This window comes from Dendrobates tinctorius, unplaced genomic scaffold (assembly GCF_039654945.1).
Source record: "Dendrobates tinctorius isolate UK_male_01 unplaced genomic scaffold, ASM3965494v1 ptg000226l, whole genome shotgun sequence".
NCBI classification, from domain to species: Eukaryota; Metazoa; Chordata; class Amphibia; order Anura; family Dendrobatidae; genus Dendrobates; species Dendrobates tinctorius.
This window is the reverse complement of record NW_027361893.1, coordinates 7,426,431-7,443,479: the sequence shown is the minus strand read 5'-3', so window position 1 is coordinate 7,443,479 and position 17,049 is coordinate 7,426,431. Positions and strand designations below refer to the sequence as shown.

The following is a 17,049-nucleotide window of genomic DNA, read 5'->3' as shown; positions in this document are numbered from 1 at the left end:
TTTCTCTCTGTGACTACTGAGTCTTGGCCGTCATTCTCTGCTCCAAATATGTAGATGTTCCCATCCGTGGTCAGGAAGTCGTTTTCTCTCCCTATTCTTGCATTAAGGTCTCCAAAGATGAGAACTTTGCCCAGGCCCTGATAGTGGGTGGCTTCTCTTTGTAAGATGTCGAAGCAGTCTGGATTGAAGTAGGGTGACTCTGGTGGTGGTATATAGGTGGCGCAGAGGTGGACATCAGACTGAGAGGTGAGGATGGAGCTGCTGATCCTGATCCATATGTGGCTGCCTCCTCTCTTCACCGGTTTGATGTACTGGTGGAGCTCCCCTTTATACTAGATCAGTGTTCCTCCTGAGCTCCGGCCCTGTTTGATGTTTTTATTTTTCAGGGCAGGGACAGAGATTTCCCTGTATCCGATGGGCACTAGAGATTTGTTTTCGGCTCTGGTCCATGTTTCCAGGAGGATCTGAATGTCTATATTTCTCAGTCTTTGTATAAAGTCAGGGTCATTTGTTTTACATCCAAAGGCCGAGGTGTTGAGACCTTGAATATTCCAGCTGCTGATTGTAAGTGAAGTCATTTTTCTATATATCTTGGGTGTATATACTTTGTAATGAGTATGGCTGTGTAGGACACACCGGATTTCCTACGGACTTATTAATGGTGTTGGTTCCGTCCAGTCACATCAGTTTCCTGCACACTGTGTTGAGCAGAGTCTTTATCTCCTCCATATCTCTGCTCTGTATATCCCTGCTCTGGCTGCCTCTGTTTTGCATGTCTCTGTGTGAGGTCGGTGAACTCCTCCATGGTGGTCTCCTCTTCTGATGGTCCAATTTTGGGTGAGGGTGTATGTTTTCAGCTTCCTTTGATATAATTGTTGTTTCTTTCCTTCTTATTGTCGGGGGGTCTTTTCATGGGATTCTGGTTGGTGTTGAATCCAGGCCTAGGGTGGTCCCTGTTTAGTACAATGTCCTTCAGCTCTTTAGCCAGAAGGCTAACCCCTGATTTGTTCAGGTGCTTACTGTCATAGAGGTGATGGTGATTTATGGAGGGGTGTTGTGCCAGAATCACTACTGGCACAGATTTCATTCTTGCTGTTAGGTCCATATTGATGTTCTGGATGGTGTGGTTGGGTATATCCTTTCTTGGGAGCAGAGATGACAGAATGATTTTGCTGTCAGGGAATTTTAGTTGTGCCGTCTTTGCTAGTTGGGCCAGTTGTCCTGAGATCTGCTGGTGCTGGTCTGGCAGATTGTTTGTGCCCGTGTGTATAATGATATGGTCTGGGTTGGAGAACCGTGGATTATTGATGACCGCTGTCACCTGCTCAGTAGTTGCACAGCGGATTTTATTGACCCTTTTTCCTGGGAATAGCCGCCTTGTATTCAGGTATTTCCCATTTGAGTCCATTATGAGGACGGTGTCAGGACTTTGTGATGTTGTTGGTGGGGGATGTAGCTGCTGATGGGGGTCTGTGCTGGAGATTATGCTGGTAGCAGATTCTCTTCTCTTTTCTATGGGTCTTATTTCTGGATCACATTGATTAGACTCGGGTTCCTCCATATTGGGGATGTTTGGCCTCTCAGCCTCCTCGCCAGTGGAGGTCATGTCCTCTGCACTCCTCATTTCCATGGCCCCCTCCTGGCTCAGATGTCCAGGTGTTGGTACTTTCAGCTTTTCTATCTCCTGTCTCATCCTGGCATTTTCTATCTGCAGTTCACACATTGCGGCTCTTATTTCCTGCAGGGATGACCTGTATTCACATTTCAGTTTGTTTATCTCAGTAACTATGTGGTCATTAGCATTTCTGTCACCAGTGTTTCTCAGATGTTCTTCCTTAAATTGGACAAATGCTCTTTCTAGTTGAGATAAACAGTCTCTGAGGGTCTGGGGTGAGGGGTGTGAAGCATTGGGAGCAGTGGTGTCTCTGGAAGTCTATGTAGGCGTGCGGCTATCAGAGGTGGCTGTAAAGGTGTGGATATGAGAGGTGGCTGGGGTTTGTGGTTCTTTGTGGGATTGGGCCTGGAGTTTAATATGAGGGAACCTGTCTTCAAATTGCTCCAGACAGTCTATATCTACAGTAATATATACCTGACAGGAGCCCGTACAGTCTATATCTACAATAATATATACCTGACAGGAGCCTGTACAGTCTGTATCTACAATAATATATACCTGACAGGAGCCCGTACAGTCTGTATCTACAATAATATATACCTGACAGGAGGCCGTACAGTCTATATCTACAATAATATATACCTGACAGGAGCCCATACAGTCTGTATCTACAATAATATATACCTGACAGGAGCCCATACAGTCTATATCTACAATAATATATACCTGACAGGAGCCCGTACAGTCTATATCTACAATAATATATACCTGACAGGAACGATACAGTCTATATCTACAATAATATATACCTGACAGGAGCCCGTACAGTCTATATCTACAATAATATAAACCTGACAGGAGCCCGTACAGTCTATATCTACAATAATATATACCTGACAGGAGCCCATACAGTCTATATCTACAATAATATATACCTGACAGGAGCCCGTACAGTCTGTATCTACAATAATATATACCTGACAGGTCCCCGTACAGTCTGTATCTACAATAATATATACCTGACAGGAGCCCGTACAGTCTATATCTACAATAATATAAACCTGACAGGAGCCCGTACAGTCTGTATCTACAATAATATATACCTGACAGGAGCCCGTACAGTCTATATCTACAATAATATATACCTGACAGGAGCCCGTACAGTCTATATCTACAATAATATATACCTGACAGGAACGATACAGTCTATATCTACAATAATATATACCTGACAGGAGCCCGTACAGTCTATATCTACAATAATATATACCTGACAGGAACGATACAGTCTATATCTACAATAATATATACCTGACAGGAGCCCGTACAGTCTGTATCTACAATAATATATGCCTGACAGGAGCCCGTACAGTCTGTATCTACAATAATATATACCTGACAGGAGCCCATACAGTCTATATCTACAATAATATATACCTGACAGGAGCCCATACAGTCTGTATCTACAATAATATATACCTGACAGGAGCCCGTACAGTCTGCATCTACAATAATATATACCTGACAGGAGCCCGTACAGTCTATATCTACAATAATATATAACTGACAGGAGCCATACAGTCTGTATCTACAATAATATATACCTGACAGGAGCCCGTACAGTCTATATCTACAATAATATATACCTGACAGGAGCCCGTACAGTCTGTATCTGCAATAATATATATCTGACAGGAGCCCGTACAGTCTATATCTATAATAATATATACCTGACAGGAGCCCGTACAGTCTGTATTTACAGTAATAAATACCTGACAGGAGCCCGTACAGTCTATATGTACAATAATGTATACCTGACTGGAGCCCATACATTCTATATCTACAATATTATATACCTGACAGGAGCCCGTACAGTCTGTATCTACAATAATATATACCTGACAGGAGCCCATACAGTCTATATCTACAATAATATATACCTGACAGGAGCCCATACAGTCTGTATCTACAATAATATATACCTGACAGGAGCCCGTACAGTCTATATCTACAATAATATATACCTGACAGGAGCCCGTACAGTCTATATCTACAATAATATATACCTGACAGGAGCCCGTACAGTCTGTATCTGCAATAATATATATCTGACAGGAGCCCGTACAGTCTATATGTATAATAATATATACCTGACAGGAGCCCGTACAGTCTGTATCTACAGTAATAAATACCTGACAGGAGCCCGTACAGTCTGTATGTACAATGATGTATACCTGACTGGAGCCCATACATTCTATATCTACAATATTATATACCTGACAGGAGCCCGTACAGTCTGTATCTACAATAATATATACCTGACAGGAGCCCATACAGTCTATATCTACAATAATATATACCTGACAGGAGCCCATACAGTCTGTATCTACAATAATATATACCTGACAGGAGCCCGTACAGTCTGCATCTACAATAATATATACCTGACAGGAGCCCGTACAGTCTATATCTACAATAATATATAACTGACAGGAGCCATACAGTCTGTATCTACAATAATATATACCTGACAGGAGCCCGTACAGTCTATATCTACAATAATATATACCTGACAGGAGCCCGTACAGTCTGTATCTGCAATAATATATATCTGACAGGAGCCCGTACAGTCTATATGTATAATAATATATACCTGACAGGAGCCCGTACAGTCTGTATCTACAGTAATAAATACCTGACAGGAGCCCGTACAGTCTGTATGTACAATGATGTATACCTGACTGGAGCCCATACATTCTATATCTACAATATTATATACCTGACAGGAGCCCGTACAGTCTGTATCTACAATAATATATACCTGACAGGAGCCCATACAGTCTGTATCTACAATAATATATCTGACAGGAGCCCATACAGTCTATATCTACAGTAATATATACCTGACAGGAGCCCATACAGTCTGTATCTACAATAATATATACCTGACAGGAGCCCATACAGTCTATATCTACAATAATATATACCTGACAGGCACCCATACAGTCTATATCTACAATAATATATACCTGACAGGAGCCCATACAGTCTGTATCTACAAAAATATATCCCTGACAGGAGCCCATACAGTCTATATGTACAATAATATATACCTGACAGGAGCCCGTACAGTCTATATCTACAATAATATATACCATATTTTTCCGACCAAAAGACGCACTTTTTCCCCAAAAAATTTTGGGGGAAAGTGGGGGGTGCGTCTTAGGGTCGCAATACACGGTCTAACCTGGTGGCAGCGGGCGGCGCTCTGTGGTGCGATGGTGGCAGCGGGCTGTGTTGTGAGTTCATTTTCCCCTTCACTACTGAGGCCCGAGGAACTCCCTCTTCTGGTGAAGAAAGGTAGTGAGCCTGATTGTCAAACACCTGGGGCTGATGATGATGATTGGCTGAGTGGAGTTAATGACTGGATATAAGGCTGCCGACGCCCTTCTGGCCTGCGGGTGATTTTTCTGTGGACTTCTAGGAAACCAGTCTGATTCCTGCTCATCTAAAGCTAAGATTTCTGCTTTGCCTTTTTGCATTAGTGTTTTGTTTTCCTTGCTTTTCTGGATTCTGCCTTTCCCTGCTGGGGTGAGCTGAATCTCCTTTTGCCTGTTGCTCTGTCTTCAGAATATTCCTGAGTACTGACATAGCTTTTTTGAAGCCTAGCGTCTTCAGGCCCTTTTTTACTGTCAGTTTGTTGGCTCTTATTTTCATAGGGTTTTTCACGGATTGCAGACAGCAGCCTTCCTGTCCTTTCCTATCTAAGCTAGCGTGGGCCCCATCTTTGCTCAGTCTATCTTTCTGTCTGTGTTTTGTTCTTTCTTCTTGCTTCACCGTCATTATATGTGGGGGGCTGCCTTTTACTTTGGGGTCTGCTCTGGGGCAGTTTAGATTTCCCTTTCTGTCTTTAGGCTATGTAGTCCTCCGGCTGTGATCGAGGGGCCTAGGGCTTCGTAGGAGCCCCCCACGGCTACTGCTAGTTGTGTTGATAGGTTCAGGGGTCTGCAATCCGATAGCTGCCAACTTCTCTGGTTTTCTGGACTTAGCTAGCATTTCTATTTTTGCCTCCTACGGTGACTCAATCATAACAGGGCTGTGCTCCGGCGCAATGGCGGCGGCTCCGCCGGCATTTCTTCGCAGCCCGGAGGCCCCCGCAGTTCCCTTGCTGGCCGCCGCCATGTTGCGGTGGCCTCCGGGAGCATAGACGCCGGGAAGATGACCGCCGGTCTGGGGACGGCGCATGCGCAGCTTCAGATCTCGTCCCGAGATCTTGGGGGACGAGATCTCGTTGTCGAGATTTGAATCTCGTCCCCCGAGATCTCGGGACGAGATCTGATCCCGCGCATGCGCCGTCCCCGGACCGGCGGCCATCTTTCCGGCGTCCATGCTCCCGGAGGCCACCGCAACATGGCGGTGGCCAGCAAGGGAACTGCGGGGGCCCCCGGCCTGCGAAGAAATGCCGGCGGAGCCGCGGCCCCTGCACCGGAGCACAGCCCGCTGCCACCACCGCACCGCAGAGCGCCGCCCGCTGCCACCACTGCAGAGCCCACCTGCCCCAGCACTGCTGCCCCAGCACAGCTGCCCCTGCCTCAGCACAGCTGCCCCTGCCTCAGCACTGCTGCCCCAGCCCCAGCACAGCTGCCCCTGCCTCAGCACTGCTGCCACCACCGCAGAGCCCACCTGCCACAGCACAGCCGCCCATGCCTCAGCACTGCTGCCCCTGCCTCAGCACTGCTGCTCCAGCCCCAGCACAGCTGACCCTGCCCCAGCACTGCTGCCACCACCGCAGAGCCCACCTGCCCCAGCACAGCTGCCCCTGCCTCAGCACTGCTGCCCCTGCCCCAGCACAGCTGCCCCTGCCCCAGCACAGCTGCCCCAGCCCCAGCACTGCTGCCCCTGCCCCAGCACAGCTGCCCCAGCACAGCTGCCCCTGCCCCAGCACGGCTGCCCCTACCTCAGCACGGCTGCCCCAGCCCCAGCACGGCTGCCCCTGCCCCAGCACGGCTGCCCCTGCCCCAGCACAGCTGCCCCTGCCCCAGCACAGCTGCCCCAGCCCCAGCACTGCTGCCCCAGCACAGCTGCCCCTGCCCCAGCACAGTTGCCCCTGCTTCAGCACAGCTGCCCCAGCCCCAGCACAGCTGCCCCTACCCCAGCGCATCTGCCCCAGCACAACCAACCTGCCCCAGCACAGAGCCGCCACCGCACGAGCCTGGACCACTGAATGACCCCTGTGACTACTTCTCCACCTGTGCCGGATCCCTTCCCAGGTAAGCTGAATTCGGACTGTAAGACTGACCCCCATTTGACACATTATTTTTTTTCCCCCTATTTTCCTACTGAAAATTGGGGTGCGTCTTATGGTCCGGTGCGTCTTATAGTCCGAAAAATACAGTACCTGACAGGAGCCCGTACAGTCTGTATCTACAATAGTATATACCTGACAGGAGCACATACAGTCTATAACTACAGTAATATATACCTGACAGGAGCCCGTACAGTCTAGCGTCTTCACCAGTGAGCTGACTAGACTGTATGGGCTGCAGTCAGGACCTGGCAGGAGCCCATATATTCTTCTGGATTTAAAGGAAACCTGTCACCCCTGCAGGCGTTTCTAAGTAAAAGAGCCATGTTGTGCAGCACTAATGCTGCATTCTATCAAGGTGGCTCTTTTATTTAGTGTCCCTTCCACCGCAGAAATAATCGTTTTTAAAATTTGTCAGATATACCTGAAGTTTGTCTGGTGGGCAGGTCTTTCCCTCTCTGACACAGATTCCTCACATATATCAGTCATTCCTCCTATCGAATTTGGCGCTGCCTCCTCTGCATTGTTTTCTTTTTCCTGGCGCCTGCGCTGTAGTATTTTTTCTTGTGCATGCGCAGTTAGGACTGACTGCGCTATGATATCACATCTTGGGCATGTGCAGTTGTGGCGCCCCTGAGGGTTCAGTCGCCACAGAGGTACTGCACCTCCTCCTGAGGTGTGGTACCCCACCATCCAGGTAAGGTGGAGGCAACTGACCATGCTGCAACACCTGCATCCCACACAACACAGTAGTGTAGCAAAGCACCCTTTGGTGGCTCCCTGCTTGGAACACGAAGCATGCTGGGAGGCGGGTGGAGTTTAGTTTGCACGAAAAGAGCGGGAAGAGTTTAGGATTTAGTCAGTCTGACAGAGTCAGAGGAAGAGTGAAGATCCCCGGAGTGGGATGGATGAAGGAAGTGCTGCAGCCGACCTCAGTGACCTGGGTCTGCTGGCACAAGAAAGGGACATTGCTAGAAAGCCTGACTCTCTCCATAAGAAGGAAAGGATTTGTACGGAATGTGAGGAGAAGAAGGGAACTAAGGACTAGGATTAAAGCAGAACCCTTCCCAAGTTCACAGCGCAAGGCCGGGGTCTGGTCCCCGAGGTTGTATGGATACTAATGGTCCTGCAGCAGACACCAGAGGAATAGAAGTTGTCACCACTTTATTCCCACACCAGACTTGGGGGCACAACAGCATCGTGAGTGAGCCGGGACTAGGTAGTAAGGAGTCCCCGAAGCAGGCTACAGCTTTCTGCCATACAAGTAGAGTTCATAGGAACATCTGACAGGAGGAACTCCAGTGTAACTCAGTACTGTGAGTACTTCACCCTAGGCGCTAAGAGGGAGACGTTGAGAAAAGGCACATGTTGGCGGAGTGTTGGAAAGGAAGACTTCATCTTGCTTGAAAGTTGGCTGATCCCCTGGCCCGGAGGACATGGCACGGATGCGGGCCCTTGTACCACAATGGACTGTGAGTAAAGCTTTGGAACTACATGCCCTGGTGTCCTCCACTTATTCCTGCGTCAACATACTCAGCACCGCTACATCTCCCGCGCCTGACACTGCACCATCTACGTGTCACTTCTACACTGCCCTGGGACTACAGCCCTGCCTGTGGAGGGCTATAACATCTTTGCTGCACCACACCATCAGTCCCAGAGGATCTGTCTGCAGCGTCGGCGTAACATCTTCATTGCCGAACACCACAGGTGGCGTCACGAATCACTCATAAACTTTTTTCCACTACTCAACCTCTTTTACATGGGCACCCAGGGCCACGGACCGGGTCACCGCTGCTGTGACACTTCCATCTGAGAGACTGGTCCGGTACTGAGTACCCCACAGCCCTGGGAGGGTGACCCACAGTAGTTCCTGCGGCTGTCCCTCAAATCCCTTTGCCTCTTTCCTACTGTGCAGCGTCATAGGAATCGTCAGCTCATCACTAATTCCTATGACGCTGCACAGTAGGAAAGAGGCAGAGGGATTTGAGGGAGAGCTGCAGGATCTACTGCACATGCCCAAGATTCCCAGCCCCGCAGTGTGAATTAATCAGAAGAGACTGCGGGGCAGGATCTTAGGCGCGCGTCCGCGCAGGTGCGATAAGAAAATAATCATGTGATGTCATAGCGCTGCCCATCCTAACTGCGCATGCCCAAGAAAAAATACTACAGCGGACATGCCAGGAAAAAGAAAGCAATGAAGAGGAGGTGGCTCCAAATTCGAAAGGAAGAATGACTGATAGATGTGAGGCGTCTGTGTCAGAGGGGGAAAGACCTGCCCACCGGTCAAACTTCAGGTATGTCTGAGAAATTTCAAAAACGATTATTTCTGCAGTGGAAGGGACGCTAAATAAAAGAGCCACCTTGACAGTGTAGAGTCGTGGGCCGGACTGGGGGGGGGTGGTCCCTCTGTATACCGCGCAGTGACGTATAGACACAAGATGAGGCAGGTTTCGGGTTCAACAGGTCCAAGTATATTCTCTCACCGTCTGACTGACGGCCCTCACAGTACACCACAATATCTCCCTCACGGCCATCCATATCCAGGGCCGCTTCAAGCACACCGTATTTTACACCGGGGACGTACATGTACACACCGTCCCCTCTTCACTCTTCGACGCTCCTGTCAGATCCGTCACTGTGGCCACCTTAGGCCCATAAACAAACAGTACTTTTACTGATCAGTCGTCTCTCTCAATACGGTATACTTTACCTCTGTGCCTCGTCTATACTGCGGTACAATTGTGTCAGGACCACCCCCCTGAATTTCTCTCTCCTCAGTCCCCCTGATTTAGTTTTCCTCACAGTGCACAAACTGTCGTAGTCTTCCTGTCACTTGAGCTCCCCCTGGGGACTGGAACTTTCTGGAACCCTCCTGTCAAATTTATATCTTTCCCTGTTCCCTCTAACTCCGCCCCCCATGACCAACGGTTTCTTAATCCCTAAGCTGATGTCAAGTCCTATGCTCACACTCCTCCCTGCCCTCTAATGGTCAACCCAAGGTACTGCACGTCCACTACACTTTCCTAGTTGTTTCCCCCACTGTAAGGCTGGTTTCACACTTGCGTTTTTTCGCGCTGCTTTTTTAGCGCAAAAAAAGCATGCATTTTTTCCCCAATACTTTAACATGGGTGCGCATATGTGCACATACATATGCACACATACTCGTTTGTATGCGCATGCGGTTTTTTGCAGTGTGTGCTCGGGCGCACAAAATGCATCCTGTTGCATTTTTTGTTCATCCGACTAGCCCCAAAAAACCACATGCGCACGCAATGCGTTTTTTTTTACAGCAAAACACCCATTAAAGTCTATGGGTGCGTATAGTAAAGCGTACATATGCGCAAAAAAATGCACCAAAACCCGCAAAAAAACCCGCACACAAACGTATGATGCGTTTTTTTCATGCGTTTGTGTGCGCAAAAAACGCGCAGCAAAAAAACGCAAGCGTGAAAGTAGCCTAATAACTGACACCTCTCTAAACTGTGTCTAAACTTGTCTATTCTGACAAGTTGACAGGTTCCCTTTAATAGTTTATACCTTGAAGGAGCACATACAGTGTCATGTATGGGCTGCAGTTAGGGTCAGGCAGCAGCCCATAATGTCTGCTATCTTCAAGGATATATACCTGGAAGGAGCCCATACAGACTAGGCTCAACCCACTCCGGATATCATGTGACCCCTGACTCCTCCCCTCCTGTGACCTCATCACAGGTCCTGTGCACACAGAGCAGCCATATATGTGGAGTGCGGCTCTGCGGGTGGAGGTAAGTGCTGGAGATTCCTCATTACTGAGCAGGGGGGGGCACATTAACCCCTTCAGCACTGAGACTCTTTTGGGAATTTTGTTATCGCTTTATAAGAATCATAACGTTTTGTTCTGTTTACTAGAGATGAGCGACTTTGCCTTTTTTCGGGTCGACTTTCGCAAAAGTTGGGTCGAATGAAATCGGCCGACTATAGGGAAAAGTCGGGGGTCCGACTGAAACACGAAACCCAATGTAAGTCAATGGGGAATAAAAGTCGGCAGTGAGAGGAGGACAGGAAACACACCTACAGTGCCCATTTGAATGCCAAAAGCATCAATTCTTCTTACTGAAGCTTGTCAACCTTAATTTACTTCATAATACAAGTTACGCACTGAAAAATGGGGGTTATTTGGCTAAAGTTGTGGGGGGGGGCTGGCTCCAGGTTTTCATGTGCCCTGGGCCAAAGAGCGCCCCTTTAACACATACCACAACTCATGCTGCTCCGATACGGCACAGAAATAGCGGTATAGTACAATGAAAAATACTTCACTTTTTACATCTCATGATGAGGCCCATCTATTTCTCCATACAGAATCATTGGTCCCATATAATGTTTGAAACAGTATATGATGAGCTCCACATAATGCTACAGTATATGTTGGTCCCCATGGATGAAGCTCCACTGTCTTATGGGCCCAAATAATGCTCCAAACATAATGGGCCCCATTTCTAATGCTCTAGTGTATAATGGGCCCTGTAAATGCTGCTCCAGTGTCTGATGTCCACCTTTGGAATGTTCCAGTGTATGGTGGGCCCCATCTATCATTCTCCAGAGAATAGTGCTCCCCAAAAATTGCTGTCCCAACATTGAAAACAATGAAATAAGTCTCCTCGCTAGGGAATCCCTGTACTAGTCTAGACTTCTCGTCGTCCCCATCTTCCATCTGAACTGCAGAGTATTTCAACCTTGCAAGTGCTGTGATCCTGAGCAAGTAGGGGGGGCCCACTCGTTGGCGACGGCACTGGCACAGGGCCCCTGATAGTACGGTGGTGTGTCTGATGGCGGGTGGGCCGAACCTGCACTTTCATCTGCAGCTTCCTCTTTGTCACCGTGTAAGATGGAACTGTATATGAGAAGGGTAACCTGAGTTTCATCAGGGTCAGATTCAGGCCGTGTAGCGTGCGAGGGGAATGTAGTGGTCTGGGTCAATGTACCAGCAGATTCATCGAGCAGTGGCTGGGCATCAGTGCACTTGTGTCGTCCCCAGGAGTACGGTCACCACAGTGGCATTACCTTCCTCCTAGGGAGTGTGATGTCATGCTTGGGAGCAACGAAGGATCTCTCTAGCAGGTTAACAGATTGGGCGGCGTTATTCCCACGAGTCACGACCCTCCAAACAGCGTTCATGAAGGCAAAGTGTTTCTTTTACGTGGGCAGTATGGTTGCAAAGCTGAACCTTAAAGGAATGTCCAGAAGGGCACCACCAGGAGTGGAGCCTGCGGCGTAATTTGACTCAACACGGGCAACCTCAACCATCCAGCAACAAAAAAGATGCACACATTGCAAGCTTAATTCCGTTAACGAACGAGACTCCGTCATGCCCTGCGGTCCGAGTCCAGCTTACTAGAGGGACACGCGAGGCTCTGGCACGTGAGATTGGCCAATAACTGGTGTGTCATGCCCTTACATGTCCGTGGCTGCATGTGCGCTACACTGAAAGGGCCAGAGTTTGTCGCTTACAGGTGCAGATAACCCGCTGAACAACGTTAGTGATGGGGATCACTGATTACAATTATTACCCGCGAACGATGATTTCCCAGTAAGTGCAGGTCAACCGCAGTTCCGGAATTAGGCCTAACCGTCATTCCTGAAAAAATGAAAAACTTACGTGTGCAAACCACAGGTGCTGTAGCTTGCTTAACAGCTCGCCAGCCGTTCTCAGGCCCAGTATGGATTACACGTGATTGCACAAAGGTGAGGAAGGGTACCGTATCCCCGGAAAACATGTATGGATAGCATAGTGTACACATTCAAAATATATGTCTATAGATCAGGAGGCAGGCTCAGACAGTGTCAGGCCCAGTATGGATTACACGTGATTGCACAAAGGTGAGGAAGGGTACCGTATCACCGGAAAACATGTATGGATAGCATAGTGTACACATTCAAAATATATGTCTATAGATCAGGAGGCAGGCTCAGACCGTGTCAGGCCCAGTATGGATTTGACGGCCCAGACTACACAGCGGAGGAGCAGGGAGAGGTAAAGATTGCAAATGCTGGGGCCCTGCCCAAGCAAGGGGGGCCCACTCGTGGGCGTCGGTACTGGCACTGGGCCCCTCATAGTACGGCGGTGTGTCTGATGGCGGGTGTGCACCACCACCGTCAGAGACACTTGATTGCACTATGAGGGACCCTGTGCCAGTGCCCGCGCCCAAGAGTCGGCCTACCCACCTGTCCAGGGCAATGGCACTCGCACGGTTTCGTGTGCTAGGTGGTGACCCCGGCCATGGGGGGGAGGCAGCACAGTTAGGGAGTTTTAGAAAGTGGCATATGTTGATGTTGAACATTCAGCTGATGCAAAAGGCGAAATTGTTCAAGTCCCAGGAAGAGGAGGACCAAAGCAAGCCATTTTTTTGTCAACCTATATGTCATCAGGGGAAGGTGGGACAAAATCCTAGGAAACCCATGCATGGTTCATTTTAATGAAGGTTAGATCATCCACATTTTGGGTCGACAGACGTGTCCTTTTTTCTGTCAGGATTGATCCAGCAGCACTGAAGACTCTTTCCGATAGCACACTTGCAGCTGGGCAAGCGAGCTCCTATAGCGCATATTGTGCCAATTCAGGCCAGGTGTCCAGTTTAGCGGCCCAATAGTCAAAGGCGAATGACCTGTGAGGGAGAACATCAACATGGGAGGAAAAGTAGTTTGTAACCATAGTTGACAAGTGCTGTCTCCTGTCACTTTCCATCGATGCAGTATTACCAGTCGTGTGAGCAGGACTTGATAAATCAATCCACAACATTGTCATGAAACCCCTGTCTCCAACGCCACTTCTGATGTGTGCACCACGAGCACCTCTTCCAAGCTGCCCCTGGCCCCTTTGGCTCGTGTGAGAACCATCACCGCTGCTGTGTGCTGGGAATGCCTCAACCAACCGGTTTACCAGAGTAGCTTGTTTGTTAGCCAATATTAGGTCAAGGTTCTCCTGTGGCATGATGTTTTGGAATTTACCTTTATAGCGTGGATCCAGGATGCTGGCCGACCAGTAGTCGTCATTAGAGTTGAGCGAAACGGGTCGAAAAAATTCAAAAGTCGCCAACTTTTGGCAAAGTCAGGTTTCATGAAACGAAACCCGACCCTAGGATGAGGTCGGCCACGAGGTCGGCGACTTACGCGCCAAAGTCGCGTTTCAAAAGTTTGTTTTGCGCTCTTTTTCAGCCAATCAGGATCCACGGACACTGTGGGCAACGTGATGACATAGGCACGGGTCACCACCATCTTTCAGAAGGGCATGCAAGTGATTGGCTTGCTTTGGGGGGCGTCATAGGGGGTATAAAAGGGCGTGCACGCCGACCGCCATGTTACTCATGCTGATCTCAGAATAGGGAGAGCTGCTGCTGCTGATTTTGTAGGGAGAGCGTTAGGCAGGGAAGAAGACACCAAAAACTGCTTCTGCTGCTATCGATTTTGCCTGTACAACACACCAGTCACTGTGCAGTGCAAGGGGAGGCTATATAGTGGTGTATCAGTGGTGTTGGTTGTTGGGCTGCCTTCTAAGGCTTCCTGACATTCCTGCATTGCTGTTTACCCACTGCTCCGCAAACTGCTTTTTTAAAAGCAATCCCAATTTTTTTTTTTGTCCTGCTGAGAAGAAGAAAAAAAAAAAACTGCTTCTGCTGCTAGCGATTTTGCCTGTACAACACACCAGTCACTGTGCAGTGCAAGGGGAGGCTATATAGTGGTGTATCAGTGGTGTTGGTTGTTGGGCTGCCTTCTAAGGCTTCCTGACATTCCTGCATTGCTGTTTACCCACTGCTCCGCAAACTGCTTTTTTAAAAGCAATCACAATTTTTTTTTTTTGTCCTGCTGAGGTACTGAACGTGCATTTTTTCACACCATACAGCGGTGTACGCTCCTCACACAGTACCGTGTAACGGCTGTTATCACAGCCACAGTGAAGCTATCAGTGAGTCACTCTGTGAGAATAAGTCGAGGACATGTTCCGTTCTTACAGACCTGCACTCTAGGGAGATTCCAATTCTGCCCAATTCTACATACACCTTGTAGTTTGTGATACACTAGCCAATTTCTGACTGTGACAGAGCGCTCAGATACTCAGTGGGCCTCACACAATCCATAAGTGTCCAGTATCCACAAGTGTGTGCAGAAATTCAAAATCTCCCTTATCCTCTAGTCACTTTGGTCACAGCTCTGCCATCGAGCCTGTGACAGAGCGCTCAGATACTCAGTGGGCCTCACACAATCCATAAGTGTCCAGTGTCCACAAGTGTCTGCAGAAATTCAAAATCTCACTTATCCTCTAGTCACTTTGGTCACAGCTCTGCCATCGAGCCTGTGACAGAGCGCTCAGATACTCAGTGGGCCTCACACTATCCATAAGTGTCCAGTGTCCACAAGTGTGTGCAGAAATTCAAAATCTCCCTTATCCTCTAGTCACTTTGGTCACAGCTCTGCCATCGAGCCTGTGACAGAGCGCTCAGATACTCAGTGGGCCTCACACAATCCGTAAGTGTCCAGTGTCCACAAGTGTCTGCAGAAATTCAAAATCTCCCCTGTCCTATAGACACCTTGTACCTTGTTTTACATTACTATATAGTTTGTTGCATTTTGTCTACATTTCTACTAAAAGTGAGGAAGGCTGGTGGAAGAGGCCGTGGAATTGGGCGGGGGTTGGCAGCTGGTAATGATGGTGTTGGTGGTGGATCTGATAGTAGTGGCAAGAGCAAAATAGGACCGAATGCAGGAGGTGTTGAGCCTGCATCATCGTCTGGCTACATAAGGCCTCGAACGCTTAGTTTTCTAGGAGTTGGCAAACCGCTTTTAAAGCCAGAGCATCAGGAAAAAGTTTTGTCTTACATTGCTGACTCAGCCTCCAGCTCTATCGCCTCCTCTTCTTCAGTTGTAAAAAGTAAAAGCACTGAGTCGTCATTGGAGGCTCATGTTCATGAACCACACCTTTCCTTGTGTCCTTCACCCCAACCAAGATTGAAGGATGACGCAGGCCATACTACTGATTACTCCATGGAGCTGTTTTCACATACCATGCCTGGATTATCAAGTGAAATGGTGAATTACCCAGGCCAAGATGAATCTGACATGGAGTGCACTGATGCACAGCCGCTGATGGATGATTCTGCTGGTACATTCACTCAGAGCACTACATTGTCCTCGCAGTGTACTGAGCCAGATTCTGACCCTGATGAGACTCAGGTGCCCCTTCCCGCACACTATACCACCATACACGGTGACACAGAGGAAGGTGCACATGACATAGAAGAGGAGGTGATGGATGACCCAGTTGTTGACCCAGATTGGCATCCATTGGGGGAAGAGGGTGCTGCTTCCAATAGCTCAGATGAGGAGCATCCACAGCAGACATCGACATCGCAACAGCTGTTATCTGGCAGGCCCGGAGCACTCCAAAGACAGGTTCCAAACATCAAAAGAGTTGCTGGACAGCTTGTCCAGAGGGTCAAAAGATCACAGCGTGCTAGGCCGCAAAATGTCTGCCAAAGTAGGAAGAGTGCAGTGTGGCACTTTTTTGAACAAAATCCTCATGATCAGGCCAAGGTTATCTGTAAGAAGTGCGCAAAAACCTTTAGCCGAGGGAAAAATCTGAAAAATTTGAATACCAGTTGCATGCTTAGACATTTAACCAGCATGCACTTGCAAGCGTGGACACAACACCAAACCTCAAGTGCCACATGTGCAACTGATCACAACGAAGGTAGTCAGCAACGCTACATTGTTTCCCCCACTGTAAGCCCACCGGTTAGCACAGCAGCAAATGTTGAGGTGTCGTTGCAATGTCACAGCAGTCAGGGAATCCCACTGTTATAACAACGAAAGACTGATTCTAGGCCATCAGAAAGAACAACAACTCCATCACCATCATCAACCCTCTCTCAGTCCGCCCTGTCCACCGCTACTTCCACCATATGCAGCTCTCAAGTCCAGCTCACCCTCCCAGACACTATGAGTAGGTCAAGAAAGTACTCAGTCTCTCATCCGCGTACACTGGGTTTGAACGCCCACAGTGCCAAACTAATCTCGTTTGAGATGATGCCCTTTCGGTTGGTGGAAAGCGCAGCTTAACGCGAACTCATGGCCTATGCAGTACCACGCTATGACC

General features: G+C 48.6%; 2 protein-coding genes across 3 annotated transcripts in view; both read left to right on the top strand.

The window, feature by feature from the left end:
• LOC141059328 (gastrula zinc finger protein XlCGF66.1-like) overlaps nucleotides 1-17,049 on the top strand; it is a 389,061-nt gene that overhangs the window by 232,908 nt on the left and 139,104 nt on the right. The window lies entirely within an intron of this gene.
• Nucleotides 10,597-17,049, top strand: part of LOC141059326 (uncharacterized) — a 104,109-nt gene continuing 97,656 nt past the window's right edge. For both annotated transcript variants that reach the window (XM_073555656.1, XM_073555655.1), the window contains exon 1: nucleotides 10,597-10,687. In XM_073555656.1, coding sequence (XP_073411757.1) covers nucleotides 10,661-10,687 — 27 coding nt within the window. In that variant the 5' untranslated portion in view covers nucleotides 10,597-10,660. The remainder of the gene's footprint in view (nucleotides 10,688-17,049) is intronic.